Source organism: Talpa europaea, assembly GCF_964194135.1.
Source record: "Talpa europaea genome assembly, chromosome: X".
NCBI classification, from domain to species: domain Eukaryota; kingdom Metazoa; phylum Chordata; class Mammalia; order Eulipotyphla; family Talpidae; genus Talpa; species Talpa europaea.
The window spans coordinates 67,025,521-67,040,101 of record NC_140081.1 but is presented as its reverse complement, the minus strand read 5'-3'; the positions used below and the strand labels follow the sequence as shown (position 1 = coordinate 67,040,101).

The 14,581-nt window shown below is 38.2% G+C and overlaps 1 protein-coding gene across 1 annotated transcript in view; it reads right to left on the bottom strand.

Moving 5' to 3' along the window:
* Positions 1 to 9,177, bottom strand: part of VSIG1 (V-set and immunoglobulin domain containing 1) — a gene marked incomplete at both ends in the record, with an annotated part of 31,494 nt that extends 22,317 nt beyond the window's left edge. Inside the window, one exon of the mRNA XM_084259220.1 lies at positions 9,126 to 9,177. Coding sequence (XP_084115346.1) covers positions 9,126 to 9,177 — 52 coding nt within the window. The remainder of the gene's footprint in view (positions 1 to 9,125) is intronic.
* Positions 9,178 to 14,581: the final 5,404 nt, after the last annotated feature.

The window sequence follows — 14,581 nt, the reverse complement described above, 5'->3', positions numbered from 1 at the left end:
AATAGATGACTGGATCAAGAAGATGTGGTACATATACACCATGGAATATTACTCAGCATTCAAAAAAGATAAACACATGCAATTTGCAGCAACATGGATGGCATTGGAAGGGATCATGCTCAGCGAAATAAGCCAAAAAGAAAAAGAAAAATACCGAATGGTCTCACTCATAGCAGGAATCTAGAAAACTTAAATAAGGGACCAGGAAAATGAATATAAGAAAGTAAAAATCAAAATCAACAAAAAACTATGAACCAGAGACACTTTTTGGGGGGTGGGGGGCGGGAGGGGAGGGATTGGGGTCAGAATGGGGCATTTGCAATTGTATGGGGAATATAAAAATAAAATTTATTATTTAAAAAAAAAGGTGGATATCCCTGTCTTTTCCCCAATATCAGCATTTAGTTTGTCACCATTAAGTACTATGTTAACTGAGGGTTTTTTGTAGATGCTATTTGTCAAATTGCAGTATTCTCCTCTGTCATGGGTTGAATTCTGTGTCCACTGAAAGATATGTCCAAGTGCTAAGCCCTGGTAACTTTGAATGTGACCGTATTTAGAAATAGGGTCTTTGTAATATGGTTAAGTTGAGGATATTGAGATGAGATCATCTGAGATTTAGGGTGCATCCTAAATCCAATGACTTCAGTCCTTATAAGAAAACAGAGAGGGCAATTTGACACTTGATACACAAAAGGAAAAGCCATGTGAAGACGGGAGCATAGATTGCAATGGTACATCTACAAGGCAAGGATGACCAAGAATCACTAGCAGCCAGCTAGGAGAAAGGCATGGCACAGATTCTCTTATGGAGCCACCAAAAGAGCCAATCTTACTAACTCTGATTTTGGACTTGGCCTTCAGAACCATGAGAGAATGAATTCTTCATTTTAAGTCACCTAGTTAGTGACAACTTGTTGCTGTAGTTCTGGAAACGAATGCACCCATTTTCCTAACTTGCTGAAAGTTTTTTATATATGACTGGGTAGTGGATTTTGTCAAATGTCTTTTCAGCATCAATTGACATGCTCATTTATTTGTTTGTTTTTTCCCGTAGCCTTGTTGATGTAAGTTACACTGAATGGCTTCTGAATGTTGAACCAGTCTGGCACACCTGAAATCAATTCTATTTGGTCATGATGTGGAATTTGTTTTGTACACAGCCATGATTAAATTTGTTACTGTTTTGTTGAGAATTTTTGTATTTAAGCTCATGGAGATATTGGCCTACAGTTTTTTATTTTTATACCATCTTTGTGTGCTTTTGGTATCAGAGTAAACTAACCTCATAAAATGAGTCAGAAGTGTTCTCTGCTCTTCCACGTTTGGAAGAGATTGTGTAAGACTGGTGTTAATTATTTTTTTTAATATTTGGAAGAGATTTCTAGTGAAAGTATCTGGGCTTAGAGCTTTCTTTGCCAGGAGATTTTAAAACTGTGAATTCACTTTCTTTAACATGTATAGAGATATTCAGGGGATCCATTTTTGTATTAAGTGAGTTTTAGAAGTTTGTTGTTTTTAAAGAATGATTCCTTTCTTTTAAGTTATCAAATATATGAATGCAAACTTGTTGCCAGTCGTCACTTATTATATTTTTAATGATTGTAGGATCTCTAGTGACATCCCATATTTCATTTCTGATAATGATGATTTGAGCTTTTTAAAAAGATTTGTTTATTTATGCATACAAGAGCTGGGGTGCAGGCCAGAGGTGTGGGGGATGAGAGGATTCACCAGAGACAGAGTGAGGAACAGAACAGGTAGATCTCCTGAAATACACTCCTGAGGGTAGCAGCAGGCAAGACAGGAGAGGTCTGCTGTGCCACGTGGGTCAGCTCCCTGGCCAGGGATTGAACTCGTGCTTCAGAGATTGCAGATAGCTTCATAGTGCTGAAACAACCCCTTGAGCCACCAGGGAGGACCCTGATGATTTGTGTTTTATCCTCTTTATTTTTACCTGTCTTGTTAGAAGTTTGTCAATTTTATTTAGTGATTTTTTTATAATGAACCATATATTTTATTTAATTTTCTCTATAGTTTTACTATTTCAATTCCATTGAGTCCAACTTTTTATTATTTCCTTCCTCTGCTTATTTTGGGTTTATGTTGTTCTTCTTTTTCTAATTCTCTGATAGAGAAATTTCAATTAGTGACTTCAGACTTTTCTTCATTTCAAATGTAACCATTTAGTCTTATAAATTTCTAAGCACTGCTCTAGCTGCATGTTACATATTTTTGTAATATTATACTTTCACTTTAATTCAGCTCATTTTAAAATTCCTTTGAGATTTCCTCTTTGATCCATAGATTACCTACAAGTGTGTTATATAAGTTACAAGTGTTTAAAAACTTTCTTATTATTTTTTTGTTTTTGATTTTTGGTTTGATTTCACTGGGTTCAGAGACTGTATAATTCCAAATTTGCCACATTTGTTGGTCTGTTTTATAGCCAAGCATGTGGTCTAGCTTGATAAATGTTCTGTGGGTTCCTGAGGGGAAGTGTGCATTCTGTGCTTGTTGGGTGCATGTTCTATACAAAGAGATATGCTACAGGTTCCGCCACAAAGGTGAGCTGTGGGTGCCAGGAAAGTGCAGTTCTTGTGCCACTGTTGGAAGCCAGCAACCCAGGGGTCCCCTTCTGGAACTGAGTAGAGAGAGGGAGGGCTCTGTCATCAAGGTGAACTGTGGGTACCAGAAAAGTGTGGCCCCTGAACCACTGGTGGAAGCCAGCAATCCAGTGATCCCTTTCTGGAACTGAGTAGAGGGAAGGAGGGCTCCTCCATCAAGGTGAATTGTGGGTCCCAGGAAAGGGCGGTCCTGCCCGTGAGGCTGTTGGAAGCCAGGGAACCCACAATCCCCTTCTGGAACTGAGTAGATACAGAGGGAGGGCTCCACAAACAAAGGTTAAAATGGGCATGTTAAGGGAAGAGATTAGTAGCATACAGAGACTCAGGAATCCTCAGAGACGGCACCCATCAACATATCCACAGCATCACTACCCTTGTGGAACCTGGTGTAACGGAGCCAGACTCGGTCTGGCCACCAGTTCCCGACATCCCAGAGGAGCACCCCAAAGAGATGCACATCAATCAGTGGCACAGTGGCCCAACACATGGAATTAGTTAGAAAACAAAAAAATTGAGAGAAGGAAAAATACAAATAACTAGCAAGCCCTCAGGAGAAGGACACACCCAAAAAGTAAATCAGCCACCAGAACTCCACAGCAATGACATGGAAGAACTTCTCTGCCTGCTAGATAGAGAATTTAGAATCACCATGATTAAAAAACATAAAGAAGACAAAAGGGAAAAGAAAGATATGAGAAATATAAATAATGAACTGAAGAATGAAATTGAGCTTTAAAGAAGGAAATGAAGGAAACACAGGATATTAAAAGATTAATGGAGGTGTTGAAGAACTCTGGGAAAAGCAACAAAAACAGAATTAATGAAATGGAAGAATGAATCAGTATTCTTTTTTTTTAAATAATAAATTTTATTTTTATATTCCCCCATACAACTGCACATGCCACATTCTGACCCCAATCCCTCCCCTCCCGGCCCCCACCCCCCAAAAAGTGTCTCTGGTTCATAGTTTTTTGTTGATTTTGATTTTCACTTTCTTACAGTTTGAATCAGTATTCTTGAAGATACAGATATAAAAAGAACAAAAAAAAAAAGAAAGAGAAATATGAAGGAAAAAGAATGAAGAAACACTTCGAGAACTATCTGATACCATGAGGAAAGGAAATGTAAGAGTTATAGAAATCCCAGAAGGTGAGGAGAGAGACAAAAGGAGTGAGAAACTATTCAAGGAGATAATCAAAGAGAACTTCCCTAGCATGAAGGAGATGAAAATAGACATGCAGGAAGGTAGAAGAAAAGCAGATTACCACAATGAAAGGAAAACTACAGCAAGACACATAATAGTAAAGCTTCCAAGAGTCCAAGACAAGAAAAAACAATGAAGCTGATGAAGGCCCTCAAAATTCTTGGGATAGAAGGAACATACCTTAACATGATAAAAGGATATATGACAAACCCACAGCCAATATTATTCTCAATGGTGAAAAGCTAAAAGCCTTTCTTTTAAGATCAGGAACAAGACAAGGATGTCCACTCTCACCACTGCTTTTCAATAAAATACTGGAAGTCCTAGCCAGAGTAATAAGACAGGAGAAAGACATACAATGAATCCAAGTAGGGAAAGAAGAAGTAAAACTATCACTGATTACAAATGATATGATAAAATACATAGAGAACCCTAAAAACTCCACAGGAAAACTAATTAAAATAATAAACCAGTTTAGTAAAGTAGCAGGATACAAAATCAATACACATAAATCAGTAGCCTTCCTATATGCAAACAATCTGAAGAAGAAGAAATTAGGAAAATCATCCCATTTACAATTGAAACAAAAAAAATCAAATACCCAGGAATAAACTTAATCAAAGAGGTGAGTGTTCTACACAAAGAAATGGAAAACATCCCCTCCTCATGGATTGGAAGAATTAACATTATCAAAATGGTCATCCTACTGAGAGCAATTTACAGATTCAACGCACTCCCCATAAAAATCTCAACGACATTCTTCAAAGAAATAAAACAAATATTGATGAATTCATAGGGAGCCACAAAAAAACCTTGAATAGTCAAAGCTCTCCTAACTAAAACAAAGGAGAATGGAGGTATCACACTCCCAGTCTTGAACTTATACTACAAAGCCATACTAACTAAATTGCATGGCACTGGAACAAAAACAGACACACAGACCAATGGAACCGAATAGAAAGCTCAGAAATAAAGCCACACATATATGGACAACTAATCTTTGACAAAGGAGCAAAGAATATGCAATGGAACAAGGACAGTTTGTTCAATAAATGGTGCTGGGAAAACTGGACCACCACATGCAAAAGAATGAAACTAGAGCAGTACCTCTCACCATGCACAAAAAAAAAAAAAAATGAACTTTAAATGGATTAAAGAATTGAACATAAGATCTCATTTACCAAAGGGCTGATAAGGAATGATATTTTGGTTAATACCATAGAGGCATTTGTTTATCTGATTATTTATTGTCCATTGTAAAGTCCAAAAGTATAGAAGTTCTTTAGGATGGGACATAAGACTGTTGGATAGGTTATTAGGAGCAGGGGTCGAGTTTAGTAGATGTTTTTTATGCTGCAGTGGGCTGTAATGAAAGCCCTAGCTGCCTGCAGGGTTGCAGAAAAGGGGTGGGCGACAAGAATACAGAGATCATGGGACGATCAGAGGAAGTAATAGAGAAAGACAAATTCCTGGCCTCCTTCCCAATTTTCCATACCCAAAGACTTTATTTATTTATTCATTTTACTTAGTGACAGCAGTCAGGCTAAAGGAACTCAGGGAAATGACAAACATTTTGAAAAAATTAAAAAAAAAAAAAACAAAAACACATTGTACTGACTAGCCCTGCTTTCCTGGATTCAGCAGCATGTTTTCTGTCACATCCAGGCCACCTGGTCCAACTGCTTCTCTGCCGAAGTTGGCTGTTTACATAGCAACCCATGTCTTGATGAATTAAGAGAAATGCTTTAGGGTAGACAGCAATGCAGCACCTCCTAACTCCTCACAGTTTCCCTATTCCCAATGCTCTCCTCACCGTCTTGCTGGTTCCCATAATGAATCCTCCAAAAATGCAATCGGTCTTTTATAAATCAGCTACTCTGTCCAACAGATACATCATTGGAGAAAGCTATGTGGCTCTGCCCCATGCTCAAAAGGCCCATCTCATTTGTCCTGGAATTACGCCCCATCTCTGGCTATGCCTGAACAATGACTTCCAAATGTCTTGAATGTGTCCAAAATAGAAAGATCAAATGGGAATTTGGTGGTTATAAAAGATTAAAGTAGTTTTCCCCTAGAAGCAGAGATTTTGAAGATATTATTTGGCCATCATTTTGTCCTCTAGTTTGGTTCCCAGTATGTGCTATGGGACTGGCCAATTATGACTAGGTAAGGCAAATAAACAAACATAAAAACCCATTAAAGGCAGCGCTTGGCAAAAAGGTTCAAAGGCAAAGTTAATCACAGTTCTCAAACAAAGCAACAGGCCATGGTGCCTTTCAACAAATATCTGTTGAGCACCTATTTTGTGTCACCGTACTAAACACTGGGGAAACAGTAATAAACAAGAAAATCTATGCTTGTTATGTCAATGTAGCAGGAAACCATTTATAGCAAAGACCAGAATGAAAGCAAATAAAAATCAAGGCCTTGGGAAGTATAAATCTGATGTCAACATTTTTAACATTTTAAAATAGAAGACAAATATATAGATCATCTGTGATCTGTAAAAAAGACAATATCACCATGCAATAAGATGGTGATCTCCATATCTACTGTGAGACAACATAGGTTTAAGAATATTACACAATCTTCTATACATAGTTAACATTGGGTGAGGCAGTAAGTCCAGACCAGATTCTGGATATTTGTCCAGATTCCTAATATTCAGCACCATAATCAATTCTTAATTTGTGAAGAGAAACTGAATGTCTAATTTTATTTAATTTGAATTAGTTTAAATTTGGATAGCCACATGTAGCTAGTGAACAGGGCAAATTTAGTCTTAAACTGCAGGTGATTCTGTGTGAAGGGGAATGTTCCCTTTTTTGAATTAGTTTATTCTAAATTGAGAAATTATTTATGGGAATAGTGAAATAAAAATCTCTATAGCAATAAGACTGAATAAATACCAAAATAAACATCAGTACTTGATTTAAAGAAAATGCTGCATTGAAACTTCATTCACTAACTTGGCTGAATTTAAAATAAAAGCAATCAAAAATGGTTTGAATATATGTGACTGATTTTAAAATTAGTGCTTATTATTAAAGGAAAATAACCCACGTATAGACAGTTAAATTAACACTAAAGCAATTTAGATGCCTGTATATTGTCCTTTAACACCTGCAATGTGGCAGGTACTTTGCTTATAGGGAGATTGTGATTCTTCTAATATACCTCAACAAAATTACCCCCCACATAGCTGTATTTAATCTCATGCATTTGAAATGATTAAATTTTCTGTAACTTTGTGTTTAGTTGCTTCATTTTGAAATAGGAAGTAATACAAACAAATGATCACTCACTTTTTGGACTTGACTGCAAAACCAAAGTTCAACTATATTACTACTTTAAAATACATAGCACATACCTCCAGAAAATGAAAACATTAACCTCTTTCCAACATATATTCCAATATATATTACAAGTACCTAAAATGTTGTGCATGTACATTTTACAGAAGACATTTGGAGTTAAAGTTATTTTCCTGAAAGGGAAATTTAACCTAAGACTTCCTGAGAAGCCATCGGGAAGATTTTGATGAAAATCTATTTTGCATTGTTTTACCAAAAATTGATTTTAAATATGTCTGTGAGCATCATTTCTGTGTTTCAGTTTGGCAATTCCTTCTTTTATTTTTCCAGCCTATAGTTAACTTATAACAATGCATAAATTTAAGATGTACAATGTGTTGATTCGATACACTTTTATAATACAGAATGATCATTAGTACAGCCTTACCTAACACGCACATCACTCACCTTATTACCATTGTTTTTTGTGATGAGAATATTTAGGATCTACTCTTAACAATTTTCAGACATATATAAAGGAGTATTAACTACAATCGGTATGCTGAACAGTAGATCCCCGAACTTATTCATCTTAAAAGTGAAAGTTTGTACCCTTTACCAGCATCTCCCTCATCTCCAGCTCCTCTCAGCCTACAATGGCCATTGTAGTCATGTGAGTTACAGTAAAAACCATTCTTGCAAATGTTTCAAAACTGGTGTTTATTATAGTGTCAGGTCTCACACAGGGGAGTGGGTGCTGAGTACAGGCATGGTTTGGGGAGTGCAGTAGGTCCACAGGCGATTCAATTAGAAAGATGAGAAGCTCTCTTAGAAGAGACAAAGACTTTCACTGTCTAAAAGTTATAGCATAAAATGAATATTTCTGGGGGAAAGGGAAAATAGTAACGTGCTCTTACCAGGATGTAAACTGAAAAAGGCAGCTTTTTCCAGCTCTAAGTCCCAATTAGATCACTGAATAAATACGGTATTACCTTCTGAGAATTCCTGACTCCAGGGAACATATACATTTAAACATTAGTAATGAACATTTAGAGAACTGTTACTGGAAAGCATATAGTTTTGAAAAGTAACATTTTTCTGATTATAAAAATAGTATATTATTCTTTGCAGAGACCCCAGAAATCATGAGAAAGCTATGAAATAAAATTAAAATCCTCTATAACTCCATCATCCAGAAATAATCACCGTGAGCACTTAAGCATTTAACTTTCTAGTAATTTATTCTGGGCATATGTGCAGATCCTGCTTTTTTACTTCATATTTTATCCTGAACATTTTCTTGTGTCATCGAATACACTCAGTAAACCTCATTCTAATGACTGCCTACTATTACCAATGGCTTTAAAATAGCATTTAATATACCATTTAAATATATTTAAATATTATGGATTAAACAATATTATTATATCTACCGTGGACCTAACTTTTCATTAGAACAGATTCAAAAAGTATCTGATATTTGTAAAAACGATTTTGTTCTACTGAAATCTCATTGAGTACAATGATAAATCAGTCACAAATTTTCCAAAATACAGTCTTAGTCCTGGAAAAGGGCAACTCCTTAAGAAATGTTGGCAAGCAAATCTCACCAGGCCCCCCACCACCCCCACACCCCCACCAGCCAGTCTCTGCCTGCTGTGGCAAAGCAAGCCGCTCACGGTGAGCTTAAAGGAAACAATTGAAACAGAGGCAAAAGTCGTATCCTTAGCAAATTAGCTTTCTAGTAAATTCGTCTATGCACCTTCGGAACTAAAACCAAAAGAAACAATGATTTTTCTGAGAAAAATTGAATTCAAAAGCCACATAAAATAATTTGCTTTGCAAGCCAGTTCCTCAAAATGCCAGCATGCTTCATATTTGCTAAACAAGAGTTCTGGAAATTATTTTACGCAGTCTAGTAAGCACAAGTCCTTGAGATTTCAGTTTAAAAGGGAACACCATTCCCAATAAGTATTGGTGCTTTAGAGCTCCTTTCCTTACCTGCAAGGCAGTTTAGGATCAGGAAGACCTTCCAAAATACGAACACCATCATGTTGAGGTTCACTGAGCGCGGCTAGAGGCCAGTAGCTTGCTTGGGCTAAGCTGAGTCTCAGACTGGCTTCTTCTATCACACTGAGGTTTGCCAGGCTTATCTGCTGGCATCACCAAGCAAACAAGCCTCTTCGAGCTTACTTATTGGGTACAAACCTTTCTCAAAGCAGATTTGTGTTTCTTTGAAACACTTTCATGGGGCGTGTTTCCTTGATATATTTGCTACTGTGTTAATAATAAACCCACACATTTAAATGCTTCAGACTCTTTGTACATGGATTCTTTGAGTTTTATTGTTTAAAATCAGTCTTACTTAAAAATTATATTGGGGAGGAGATATAGTTGGAACGTAGCCTATGAAAATAAAAGCTGACAAGGCTAATTAATTTCAAATATTTTCATGAAAGTATTAGAGAATTGATTCACTAACCCCATTTTACCAATTAGGTTAGTAAATTGGTGCTGTTAGATTTTCTCAGATTTGAGTTCACAGGAAGGGCACAGGGATTATGAAGCAAAGAAAGGATTCATTTCTAGGTGAGCAAATTCCAGACAAATCACACTTTTTTGAAACACCAGCAGGTCTCACCACTCACCAACAAAACTTGCAGTAGAATGAATTCCGGGCTGGCTTATTCTTTTGGGTTATTTATTCGTTAAACTAATTTTGCAAAGCCAGGTGAGTGAACAAATACTTTAAGACTTACATTCGATGAATCTGAATTCATCTACTATAGAGTTTCCTTAAAAAGGGGGTTCACTGGAAGAGAATGGCAGGCTGCACAGGTAGGTAGCCTCATGGGAACATGAACTTGTAACTTAGCACTAAAATCTCATGTTTAAGTTACCCCATAAGGGCCTCCTCGTCCACTGACTCTTGTCATGGGATCTCTAAATCCTGTTGTTTCCATCTCTACAATGATTCTGAGATTCGTCTTCTGTCCACTCTGCTGCTTGGGTACCTGGTCCAGATACTCAGCTTCCCACCCCTGGTCTACTGTAGCAGCTTCTTAAATGGTTTCCCTGACTTCTTTCTCCTTCGTCCTGTGTAATAACCAGATGTCAATATTCCAACCTGATCAATTATCTTCACTAACAACATTATGGGCTCTTTCAAGTCTGAAGTCCTTAATCTGGGCTTCCCAGTCTTTCAAGATATGCTCCTTGCCTCCTCTGAACCTTAGTCAGGTTAAATCACTCACCTGAAAAATGCTGTCAAGATTTATTGCCTCAAAGTGTTCATTCACATGAAATATATGCAAGTTTCAGCGATAAATTTAAGAACTGTTTGACCCCAACTCACCTTAACCAAGCTAATTTCCCACTGCTTCTCAGAAAGGAGCAAAACCTCAGAAAGGTTTTGAAGAGGAAAACTTGCAGAGATCTTTGGAGGGCTGCACCAGCTCTTCTCAACTTCAGTTCTGCCTTTATATCTGAGACCCCCAAGTCTCCAAAAGGCCCATGGTTCTTCTAATGGCTCTTCTAGAAGTATCACTGGCTTTTCCAGTAGTGGAGAAGTGGGTTGGGGAAAGAAATGTCTAAGCTTGGTGTTCATAAGCCAGGGGTTTCCTGTGTTTCTTCCGTACCCCACAGGTGAGCATAATATGATGACCATATAATTGATCATTAAAACAAGGACAATTTTGAGACACTGTTAGCAATTGCATGAGACAGCATAAACTGTAATAGTCCCTGGCAAACCTGCTGGTTGACCCTGAAATAGGTGGGATGGAGGGTGTGATTTAAGGCTATTGTCAAAACACATCTGCAACAGAATTTCTCATGCAAATGCAAAACACTCAGGAACATTTAAATAAAGTGCCTTACTTAGGCATTAAATAAAATGCCTAAATGGAGCCTAGCTATAACATGTAGAACTCCATACAAATAAACTCTAAGAGATCATCTAAATTCTCTGATTTAGACTGAGTTTTGATGTTATTGATTATTGCTCAAAAGAAGTGGGTCATTAACTGGCACATGAAATATTAATAAATGTATTTCACATTTTTCTGGGCTATTTTTTTTCCAGTGGCTTTTCCATTTTGTTTTTGTAACTGGCAATAAAATAAATAGGGCAGGCATTAGCTACATACTCTATAAACAGAGACTCAGAAACGTTGTGTCTTTCCCAAGGCCACATAGCGCCCATTAGCAGTTGTACCTCCCAGCAATGTGAAACTATTGTAACAAACACACTGTTGTCTCCAGGATTCTTCCCTGGGAACTTTTAGAAATGTGCTCAATCTGAGGTATCCTTCATTTTTTTTTTTTACTTAAAAGTTATAAAAGTAATACATTTTGATTGTCAAGGGATTTCGAAGAACAAAGAAGTATGCAGAGAATGGTCTGGGAGTAACTGCAGAAGTGAGTGAATGGACTCTCTTCTGTATGTCTGTTTTCCAACTGCCTGCCAGGCATCTCCACTTACATGCCCCACTAATGTTTCATACTGAACCTCACAGGTGTCCTCTGTCTCCATGTGCCTTACCTTGTGCCATGATTACTGTCACTAGTGTCTCCATTATAACTCTTCTTTGGAGTATTCCTTGACTCCTACTGTTATTCATTCTGCCATTTCACCAGTATGAAATCCTATTGAGAACTTCTCAGCTCATCTTCCCCTTTCCATCTTTCATACTCTTGTTCATCCCCTGTTATTTCTCATTTAGGGGGTTGTGGTAGACTTTCAACCCATCTCCTGGCCTCCAAATTGCCTCTGAAATCTATCCTTTATAATCTTGTCCATAAGTAATACTCAAGTTCAATCTAATCATGTCTTTCTCATGCTCAAGAATCTTCCATGACTTCCTGTTACCTTTGTGCCTAGACATAAACATCTTTATCTGGCATTCAATAGATACCCAACATACTCATTCTATTTTATGCCATTTGTTATACTAGAGAATATCAGAGTTGGCCAAAATCTTATAAGTGGCCTCTAATACTGTGTTCCCTAACCATATGCCTCACTTTTTCACCCCTGTGTCTTTTTTTTTTTAAAGATTTATTTATTTATTTATTTATACAAGAACCGGGGCACAGGCCAGATGCACGGGAGGGTGAGAGGATTCACCAGAGACAGAGCGGGGAACAGAACAGGCAGACTGATGAAATACACTGCTGAGGGGAGCAGCGGGCACGACAGGAGGGGTCTGCCACGCCATGTAGGACCCTCGCTGGCCGGAATTGAACCGGCGCTGCAGAGGCCACAGATAGCTTCACAGCGCGGTGCTCAACCACCTTCGCCACCAGGGGAGGCCCACACCCCTGTGTCTTGACAAGGCTGCTCTGTCTTCCTAGATCACCCACCCCACCTATCTAACTGTCAAAAATCTACTCATCCTGTGAGCCCCATCACAAAAGCTAACTCCTCCATAAATTGGCAATTGGCTCCTGATCCCCACTGATGTGATTTCACACAACACTTAGAATATACCTTTGCTATTCATGTACTTGTCCTCATGCCATTAGGAAAGCAAGCTCCTGAGGAAGATGAGGACCATGTTTGAATGATTGCACACACACACACACACACACCACCACTACCACCACCACCGCCATCCTAAACACACTGAGCTTCCTATGGGCCAGGCATGTGCTACATGCTTTATATGTATTATCTCATTTATTCCTCTTCACAGAGTTATGAGACAGGTAGTATAACCATCCCCATTTTACAGGGAAATTAAACAACTTGCACAAATCTCATATAGCAACAGGCAGACTCAGGATTTGTATTCTGAGCCCTCTCAACAAACCTCAAAAATCCACATCCTATCTCACATGCACAGTTAGGTAGTTTTCTGTTCCCTTCAGTGGATGGTACCTATTATTTCCTGATCCCCTCCCCTTCCTTATTGCACACATCTTGTGAGTGGTTATTTTTATCTTGCTTTATTAGTTCCCTGCTGTGAAATGGCTGCCAATCATCGTCCTCACAATTAAAGCTGTTGTTGGTTGAGACCTCAGTCCTCAGAACCACTTTGTTATGAAATCTGAGGCTCAAAGAACATTTTCCTAAGAATATAAATGCCAGGAGCAGGACCTTAGCCCCAGTCAGCTGGTTTCAGGACATGTGCTCTTCTGGTACAGTGTGGCTTTAAGAACCTGGTCTAGTAAAGTTTGGTGAATCCACTCTTTCAAGTTCATAGTTATTCAAAGCAACTACTTGAAAGGCTTACACTCTGACGGGTGCCCGGATCTGCTATACAGTCATGTGTCACATAATGACATCTCTGTCAACAGCAGACTGCATATAAGACGGTGGTCTCTCTATATATGCCATCTAGATTTGTGTCAGTACACTCGATGGCATTTGCACAACAACTAAACACAGCCCCATCCTTAGGTGACACATGATTGTATTGCTTCAAAAATAACCTAGAATAACATCAACAACAGCAAACTTCCTTATTCCAACTTGAAAATAATAAAAAGCAAAAGTAAAAGTAATAAGAAAAAGTAAAAGTAAAAAGAAAATAATAAAAAGCAAAAGTACATAATTCTATTCTCCAAATCAAGAACTAACATATCCCAAATAAGAATTCTAGAAAGGGAAATTCTTAAATGAATTCTATGATGTTGATACCCAGCATGAGAGCTCCCCCTTCTCCTTCCTGTCCTCATTCTAAAAGTAGAATTTCTCTCAATGATCTACTGGTGTGAACAGTCTTCAAATATGCTCTCTGAACACCTTACTAGGAGCCTTCTAGAGGCCTCCAGACAACTTCCATAAGTGGACCTCTATAAGGCTATGAAACAAGAACACTCCAGGACTAGATTTCTGTAAGGCCATGGAGACTCCTGTCTTCTTGAATTTGGGAAATCTTTGTTTTCTATCCTGGAGGGAAGAATCATGCCAAAAGTTCTCCTTTGGCAAGTCATGTCTTAACAGTAAGTATGAGTCAGCTCATGTCGAGAGGCCTGGGATTGCTTACCTAGCGATAATAGAGAGACTGGAAAGGGTTAGTACCAGGAACGCTATGTTAACCGATAGTGTGACTCAACCTGCTGTGTACATTAAAGTGTTTGGGGAAGCCTACTCCTAGGCAATTTGTGTTGACGCACTGTACAAACACATGTAAAAGGCTCCGCTTTGAAAAAGAATCACATGTATGTGTGGGCTTAAACCTGTGCATGTCAGCAGAGACGCAAGCACTCATACGAAAATTCACCTACTCAACCCAAACAGGTCATACATAGACCCTCCAATTCCATCCCATTGGAAGACCTCAAGCTTGACTTGAACTGAGAAAAATCACTTTCTATTTGTGTAATTGCATGGCCTTCGTTTTGGTTTTGTTTTAGCCAGTTCTATTTCAACGCCTCCTAAAAATAGCAGGCCTGAGTAAAGTTAACCCTAAAGACCAGAGATCCTTTTGGAAATGAGATTGAAACATTTC